This window comes from Carica papaya, chromosome 5, assembly GCF_054855325.1.
Source record: "Carica papaya isolate Zhongbai chromosome 5, ASM5485532v1, whole genome shotgun sequence".
NCBI classification, from domain to species: Eukaryota; Viridiplantae; Streptophyta; class Magnoliopsida; order Brassicales; family Caricaceae; genus Carica; species Carica papaya.
This window is the reverse complement of record NC_142313.1, coordinates 15452061-15461414: the sequence shown is the minus strand read 5'-3', so window position 1 is coordinate 15461414 and position 9354 is coordinate 15452061. Positions and strand designations below refer to the sequence as shown.

Genomic DNA, 9354 nt, shown 5'->3' with positions numbered 1-9354 from the left:
GAAGATGCTTCAAGAGATAGAGAAAAATGAGTCAAATTCAGAAAAGCCATTCAGAAGGTCAAAAGGTGCATTAATTTGAACCAATGCCAATAAGAATCCACCAAAAGATTGAGAGAACTAGAGTTTCATTTAAAAATTAAATGTTATTTTATTGGATAGTAATAAATATGATATTAGCTAATAAAATTATACTAGCCTTTTTAACTATATTTGTTACCATGTAACGCACAAGATATAAAAATAATAGTAAAAATAACATTAGCAAATGTAACAATAAAATAATAAAATATATAGCCACATCTAGTAAAATCCTCCAGAAAAGCAAAATTAGCGCATAATATGTCTTAACTAACCATAAGCTGTTGATCACTTACGCTTCACATCTTCCACTTTGCTTTATTTCATCTGGGTTAAGATAATATCCCATCATAAGCCATTTCTAGCGCAGAAAAAGGCAATAAATTCCATCCGCACAGAAGCACCTCAAACTTACATTTTACAAGTAAATCTTAAGACCAAACACGACAATTGAACTCTACATTCCTCTTTTCCTTCGGCTCTTTCAACTTTTTTCCTATAAATATTATAGAACAGGATATATTTATCCAGTGATACCGGACAGAAACTTCCTGCATTCTGAATGCAACTCAATTTGTTTAATTTATGATAAAAGGATAAGTTTGGATTTTTAGTGTGTGCAAAATTCTATGGATCGAGCATTTCACCATGCCCAACCGAAAAATCTGTGTCGCCATCATGGCATTTCATCTCCATTTTAACCCCAAGGCAAATTCCAAAATTACATCAAGGCAAGATAGCGGTGTTGGATACAACAGAAATCCAGAAGGCCAATGAATCATGTAGACTCTTCTTCCTTGTGCTTTTTGGATGGTTGCTCTCTGCCGTCATTTTTCATCTTAGCTTCACGACGCTCTCTCTTCACACCTTTTGCTTTGTTAGGTAGTGCCATTTCTCCAACCTGCATGAATAATGTTATCAGTTAAAATGGAACAACAAATCAATGTGCATAAAACAATGCAACACAACAACACTGATATGCAGCCAAGTCTCTTGCTCCACGAAACAAATGAAGTTCCCAGTTAACAGAATCATATTTCAAATGGATAATAATCCAGTTACCTTCTGATCGGGAATATAAATCTTTCCAATCCTCCCTTGTAATGGATCCTGACTAACATTTTTTATCTGCAAACATGCAAATAGAGTTTGCATCAGGACATATCACTCAATTCTCCTAACAAGAGCAGTGAAGGTAAATTTAACAGGTGGTCGAGACAGTCAACCTTCTTTTTGGCTTGATCTTTAACTGTCTTCATGGCTTCCTTCACTAGTATTTCATTTGGAAGACGATGACGACGAACAACCAAATCCATAGATGGGCCTACCTCAACAAGTTCCATTCTTGGGACTATAGTACCAGACTTTTTAAGCCGCAGTGCACAGTGAGTAAACAACACCCTATTTGAAGATACTGCAGTACATGTATAAGCTCGGTCTACGCCAGCAAGATTTAAGTTCTCAACTACCTGCATTATTTAGATTGTTTCTAAAATATCCTTTCAACTAAAAAGAAAAAAATAAGAGCAAGGAGCTGTAGAGACACATACCTCTCCCCGGAATAGATCAAGCAAAACTTCTTTCAAATGTTTCAGCTCTTGTATGCTTTCAAAATTTTCCCCAATAAAAACAATGAATGGCTTTGATCCTACTTTTGGACCTACTTTCTTATCATATGCAAACGAAACCATTGATTTAAAATTTTCCACACCAACTTCAACAAGGTCATAAATGAGATGGTCATATGTTCGGCCTATTACAAGATTGTCAGGCCGTTTCTTTGAGTGTGAACCATACTGCAAGAAAAATGCAAAAAGAAAACATATAAACCCCTGCAGAAACCACTAGAAAAGAAAATAACCCGGAAGCAAATAATACATTGTCAAAATCTAGAAGATTGAACAGAAGGATCTTCAGATGCCATTATTCACAAATTCTTTCAGCTGTCATGACCTTCCAGATTTCCCCTAAATTATCAGGGAATTTACTTACACCAGAAACCCAGATTTGCACCAATTAAGTGAAAATTATCTAAATGAGCAAGGTATACAAAACATTGTCCCAAACATACATGTTAATCACCCCCTCAATAATGATAGTAATTTCTAACCTAGACTAGATGTTTTAATTTGTGTTAGCTCTCCATGATAAAGAAGAATAATACTCAATTAGGCTTCTAAATAGATTTGGAAATTTTCTTCTTTCAAACATATCTTCTATAAGGGTGTGGGTAAAAGCAGGACTAGCAGTATTTTATTTATTGCTTAAATTCATATTTTGTACTACAGTTTCTAATCCTAATCAGATAAAGCTTAGTTAGAGCTTGCTTATATTTTGTAATTTCTTTCATCATAAATAGAGATAATTCAGAGAATTTCTTGACAGTCTTGTTCTTGTTCTGCATCACTACATGATGCTATCAATCTTTAAGTAGGATCCCTAAATCCTATTCCCAGTCAATTTTGTTATGCAATCAGATCTTAATTCCCTCAGTTCCCAATTAGCCAAATTTATCTTTCACTATGTTTCGATTCAGAGAACTAATTGAAAGTAGAGGAAAAGAAACAAAACGATTTGTTTGTAAAAGGGAAGGAAATGAAAAGTACTTCCTAAGTAAAAACTGAAAAAATAAAGAAAAGGAAGTGATTTTTATGGTGTTTTGTTTGATTTATTATAAAGAAAAACAAATTATTAGTTAGAACAAAATAGTCAATACCGCCAATTATTAGTAAAAGGGAAATTAGGTAGCAAGAATAAAACAAAAAATTCTCTTTAAAATTTTCAAGCAATTTTGTTCCCCATTTTTTTTCTCAATTTGAAGGAATGGAAAAAAAAAATAGAGTTATTTAAGAAATATGTGAGATACATATACACCATACACCATCGACGTGCTTACTTTTTTTTTAATTCAAACAAGTGAATAAGCGGATGAGCCTCCAATTCATTTTCTTTACTTACCCTCATAATCCTTGCACTTCAAACATAGTGGTTTATATACCATGTCGTTTACTTCACAATAAAATCTCTCTTGCATCATTTTTGTTTAGTCCTCTCTCTTCCAACTATCTTATGATACTAAATAACCTCAATCTCACTCCATTTCCACTTTCCCATACAGAGCCCTTATGTGAAAATCTATTTAAGGAAAATGGCCTGCCAATTTCATAGAGAAAAACCTAGGGAAAAACTAGAACATTGACTTCCGGATCCAACCTCAAAAATGTAGGTGTCACACAGCAAATAGTAAGACAGAAGAATGTTGAAGAAAAATACACGCATTCACAATCACGAGTAAAATCCCTGTCTTTCCCTTGCAAACTTACCACGAAGATGCTGCAATCAGTTTTGCGGGAGAAGAACTCAAGTGAAGTCTCGCCCCCACTTTCAAACGGTCTAATGTTCTCGTTCTTCCGGGAATATTTCACAGCACTGTCTTTCTTGAGATTATAAATTTCTGTCAACACGGCATTCAAGGTGCTGCTCGTCTTTGTGCCATGAAGGATCAGCGTCTTCTTCCCTGTTTCCACCTGCAAACACAATGAAGCCACCATCAAATTAATAAGCTAGTTCGCCTCTTTTGTAGTTGAAAATTAAGAAAGAAACTGTTCTACTTAAATTATTTATTTCAAGAAACAAAAATGGGACATGTGTAAAGGATTTAATAGCTATGAAAACTTACGGGCTTCGGGGCACGCTTTTCAAGCTCGCGCTTGTCTCTGCCTCTTTTCGGAGTTTTAATTTTCAACATGATTTATGAACTGCAACCAGAAAGGAATAAGAAATTTATCAATTGCCTAACACTAAATCTGCCTTTTCAGTCTGTATGAATTGAAAGATTACATGGAGAGAAATACATAAAAGACATATACATAAACAGCACACTGGTCACAAAAACCACAAATGTAACAGCAGCAGAAAGAAACCCGCTTCTGGGAAGAAGAGGAGCCGTTTTTTGAGGAATATATGAGCTGTTGCTGCGAAGAATATATGAAGCCCCGCTGCTGTGAAGAACTGAGAAGGCTACGGCCACAAGCTGCCTCTGCTTCCAACTTTCAGAGAGACAAGGGAGAAGTACAATACTGAAGAGGAGGAAGAAATTTTCGCTTGGATGAAGGGAAGAGCCGCCAAGCCGCTGCCGTGACGATTAGGAGACGGTATGAAGAAGCCGCTGGCTAGTACCGGGTCTGCTTACAAATTTCTCTCTAAACCTGACCCTGAAACGTAAGTGCAAAAACCCTAACCCAAGTATATAGATGGGAGTTTGGAAAGTAAATAAAAATAAATGAGATATCTTTAAATATATAAGCAAAAACATATGGTAAATATATATATATATATATAAGATATGGATAATACGTTCTTTAATTTTTTTTAAAAATGTGTTATTTTTAATTTTTTAAAAAATAAAAAATAAAATTAGTATGTTAATATTAACTATAATTATAAATATATTAACATAAAATTTTAAATACTGTTATTCATTAAAATTTAAATTTAAAAAAAAAAATCAATATCGAGATTTATATATATAAATTAAATGAAATATATGTACTTTGTAATGGCTCATGAATTCCAAATGTAATAAATTATAAATTTAGTGCGGAAGTAAAATAATAAATTTAAATTTATATTCCTTATACAATAACTGAAAGTACTAAATAGAGCTTTTGAGAATACTTATTCTAAAAGAACAATTAATAACCAAAAAAATAAATTAAAAGTAAACAAACGGAATGTCTTACTCGCAACTCTTTTGTGGATCGGACTCTAAATCATGATCAAATTGATCTGAAATGGTTATTGAAAGAGTGAGTTATACTACCTCAGTAAGAATATCACGCTATTCACCGACACAAAAATAAATGTTGGTAGAAATCATAAAAACAACTAATAGAGTTTTTAATTTAAGTAAATTCGTTTTTCATTAATAAAATTATTTACCGCATACTTACCGTAACGAGATTTCTAAAAATAATATATAGATTTAATAACATAACACATATTATAATTTCATATACAATCAGTCAGAACAACAACTTTCCTTTTTTTCAGTCTATTAGTATTCATGGGACCCATAGGGATGTCCCCACTACGCATGAATCTTTTTTTAATATTTTCATTTAACGGACCGTCCCCATATGTCGTCCGATATGAGCACCAAAAGATATCATCCCTCAATACCTCATCCGATATGATGGTGAAACGGACCGTCTCCATATCCCGTCCGGTATGAGCACAAAATTATCAAATCTCGATACCCAGTCTGGTATGAGGCAACGTTTACGGTAGGGTTTCCTATGTACCCGACCTGTCCACCATCTCCCAAAATATCTAGTAAGGCGACGTGTTCATTCATCTATTTAATTAAACAATTTTTCGTTTACCTTTAATTTTTAGTTTTCCAATTCAACTGTAATCACATAAAACAGGCAAAACATGCATAAAAGGAATACAATCACATCATCATACCAATTCCAGTGTATTATCACGTATTCGAAAACTATAAAGTCAGACAATCGGTTAAACACAACAAATAATAGTAAATAACCGGTTCTGACTCCATTAGTAACCTGTAATTAATTACGAATATTTTTTGAGTTTCACAAAATACCACATTATTTAAAATTAAACTTCATTTTCATAACAGAAAATGAAGTGAGAAATTCTTACTCAAATTGATATACAAAATGCTAACTTTTGACTGTGCTTACTGGCGGTCCCCGACTTCCCTAAATTTTTCTTCGGGGATTAAAACGTACTTCAAGTACCTAGAAATATCCCAAAAAATTCAAAATCAGTGTTAAGAACCTTTTTTGGCGAATTTCGAAATTCCGGCATGGTGGCTCCGCCGTGCTCCGGCAATGGCATCGCCGCCCGCGGTGGCGCTTTGCCTTAAGTCAATTGTTTTCGGCCATTTTTTATCGAACTCGGCCGGTTTTGTACCAATTCCTGTGAGAAAACATGGTAAGGGGCCTCAGTTGGCCAAAAAAGTCGAAGAAACCGAAACTTACCGGCAGCGGCTCTGCTGGCTCACCTTCACAGTTAGATGTTTTGCTTCAGTCAACCTGTAGAAAAGGAAATGGTGATTACAATGGTGGAAGAGTTATGCAAAACAGAAATTGGAAAGGGCCTCATCGGATGCAGTTTTTGCATTTTTCAACGGCGGCGCCGCCGGACTTTACCCACGGTTTTCGGCCAATTCGCCAGTCTTTTTGCTCTGATTTGGCCATGGGGGTCTTTAAAATCAAATTTCGAGCAAAGAAAATTTTTTTACCTCTTTGGCGGTTGAAAGTGGTTCCAGTGCAGCCGTGGCGGTGGTCGGCTTCCTTCCCGGTGACTGAATCTTCTTCTCCAATGGAGGGTCTAGCGGCTAGGGTTAGGGTTTGGTGTGAAGAGGGTTATTTATATTCGTCCCCTTTTAATCTGGGTTGTCCATCACGTTTGATCTGGGCCGTCCAATCGTGATTTGATCTAAACCGTCTGATCGTGTTTAAATAGGAAGTGGATCTAAACCGTTCATCGTGTTTAAATTTGTCGTCCGATTGCGTCTGGGGAGGGAATGAATCCGGACCGTCCGTGCGCGCAAGAACAAATCTGGACCGTCCGATCGCGAGCTCATGGATCACCAGCTTGTCTTCCCGCATGGCATCGCGTCAGCATCCCTTGCCACGCAGTGCGCTCTGATTCGTCGGGACTATTGACTGGGCGTCCTACGTGGCAAAATTTTTTTAAATTACGTTTTGACCCCCAGTTTTTGATTTTTCTTTCAAAAATACCTCCAGAACCTAAATTTTCACCCATTTTCCCAAAATTATTTTTAATTTCATCCTCCATTTAATTTCCTTCATTTTTACATTAAATAAGAATTAAAAAATTAAAAAATTATATTTATTCATTAATTATAATTATAATTATAATTAATTAGGGCATTACAACTCCTCCCCCCCCCCCTCTTAAAAAAAATTTAGTCCCTCAATTTTTTCTATCTCTCACTCAATCAAACAGTCGAGGATATTAGGTTCTAAAATCTGATTCTAACTCTCATGTGGCCTTTCCCGGTGTATGATTCTACCATAGGACCTTAACAAAGGAAATTTTCTCGTTGCGGAGTACTCTGCTCTTTCGGTCCACAATACTAACCGGTACTTCCTTATATGACAGATCCTTCTAGAGTAAAAAAGGTTCGTGGACCAAGACATGAGAGGGGTTTGGGTTGTACTTGCATAGCATGGACACATGAAATACATTATGAACTCTAGAAAGTTTTGGAGGCAGTGCCAGTCTGTAGGCGGCGGTGCCAATTCGATTTAAGATTTCAAATGTTCTAATAAACTGGGGGGTTTAGTTTCTCCTTCTTGCCAAACCTACTGATTTCCTTGAGAAAAGTGACCTTAAGGAATATCCGATCACCTTTCTCAAATTCTAAATCTCTCATTCGGGTATCTGCATAACTCTTCTGTTTGCTTTGAGCTGTCTGAATATTCTTCCTAATCTTAACTATTTTGGCTGTAGTCTCCTCTATAAGATCTGTGTCGAACAGTTTTCTATCACCCACTTCTTTTCAACATATCATCAATCTGTATGGGTGGCCATACAACGGCTCAGACGGAGCATGTCAATACTTGTTTGGTAGCTATTGTTATAGGCGAACTCTATCAGGGGGTAGATGATCATCCCAATGGCCCCCGAAGTTAAGAAGACAAACTCGGAGTATATCCTCAAGTATCCAGATCGTCCTTTCTGACTGTCCATCGATTTAAGGGTGAAATGCAGTACTAAGGGACAGTTTCGTTCCCATAACTTGCTGAAAACTAGACCGAAATCGAGAAATGAACTTGGAGTCCCTATTAGACACTACTATCACTGACACTCCATGTAATCTGACTATCTCCCAAATATACATTCTTCCTAGTTTATTCAAGGGGTCAGTCATCCTGATGGCAGAAGTGGGAAGACTTGGTAAGTCAGTCAACAATTACCCAAATGGTATCATGTCCTAAGCGTGCCCTAGGCAATCCTATCACGAAATCCATTATAATATGTTTCCACTTCTACTCCGGAATTAATAATGGCTAAAGTAGCCCGCCTGAGCGTTGATGCTATGTCTTGACCTACTGACATACCAAACACTTAGAAACAAAGTCAGTCACATCTCTTTTCATCTCGTTCTACCAAAATCGGGATCACATACTTTGATACATCTTAGTGCTTCCGGGATGCTTGGCAAACTTTGAGTTATAGACCTCTATCATGATTTTTTTTTTCAACTCACTATCACCTGGAATATACACCATGTCCTGAAATATAAGTAACCCATCGGTAGAAATTGAAAATTCTAAATTAACTCCCTATTCTACATCTTTCTTGAGAATTGCTAGGGTTGAATCGGCGGACTAAGCTTTCTTTATTCTCTAGATTAACTCAGGTTGAATGATCAAGAGGGCCAAACATATAACTCTCTTCAGGTCCTGAAGTCGTATCTGTTGTGCGGCCCCTATTACCCTACATTCTGAAACCATCAAGTGAGCTAATATACCTGTACTTTTTCTGCTGAATGCATCGGCTACCACGTTGCCCTTATCCGGATGATATAACAAGTTGTAATCATAGTCCTTGAGGAGTTCTATCCATCTTCTCTGACGCATGTTGAGATCCTTTTAAGTGAATATGTGTTTCAAGTTCTTATGATCGGTATAGATATGAAAGGTCTCCCCATATAAGTAATTGCGTCAAGTCTTCAAGGCGTGAATAATTGCAGTAAGTTCTAAGTCATGGATATGGTAATTTTTCTCATGACTCTTCAACTGTCTGGACCCATAGGCTATGACCTTCTCATACTGCATCAGAACACAACTCAAATCTAGGTAGGAGGCATCACTATAAACTGCATATCCACCCGATCCGCTCGGCAAGGCCAACACAAGTGTAGTAGTCAACCATTTCTTTAGTTTTGAAAAATTTCTTTCACAGTTCTCATTCCACTCAAACTTGATGTTCTCGTTCCACTCAAACTTGACATTCTTCTTTGTGAGTCGAGTCAGAGGAGTAGTTATGTTAGAAAATCGTTCCACAAATCTGTGATAATAACCTTTCATCCACAGAAAACTATGAATTTCCTTGACTAAGGTCAATTTTTCCCAGCCGAGCATTGCTTCAAATTTTTTGGCGTTCACAGATACTCTATCTTTTGATATGATATACTCTAGGAAGGTAGTCTGCTCAAGTCAGAACTCACAGTTACTAAACTTTACATACAACTTCTTTTATCTGAGAATC

At 36.4% G+C, this 9354-nt stretch overlaps 1 protein-coding gene across 3 annotated transcripts; it reads right to left on the bottom strand.

Annotated features, from left to right (window-relative positions):
• Positions 1-634: 634 nt before the first annotated feature.
• LOC110810105 (Ribosomal RNA processing Brix domain protein) lies at positions 635-4346 on the bottom strand. Of its 3 annotated transcripts, none has more exons than XM_022036177.2 (7): positions 3933-4346; positions 3758-3836; positions 3402-3605; positions 1629-1874; positions 1305-1547; positions 1141-1206; positions 635-979 (listed from the first exon to the last, which is right to left on the bottom strand). In XM_022036177.2, the coding sequence occupies exons 2-7, from the start codon at positions 3824-3826 to the stop codon at positions 857-859; spliced, it is 951 nt and encodes a 316-aa protein (XP_021891869.1). In that variant the 5' UTR covers positions 3827-3836; positions 3933-4346; the 3' UTR covers positions 635-856. The 3 variants fall into 3 exon arrangements, with proteins under 3 accessions (XP_021891869.1, XP_021891867.1, XP_021891868.1); XM_022036175.2 differs by having other exon boundaries at positions 3948-4345; XM_022036176.2 differs by having other exon boundaries at positions 4002-4345.
• Positions 4347-9354: the final 5008 nt, after the last annotated feature.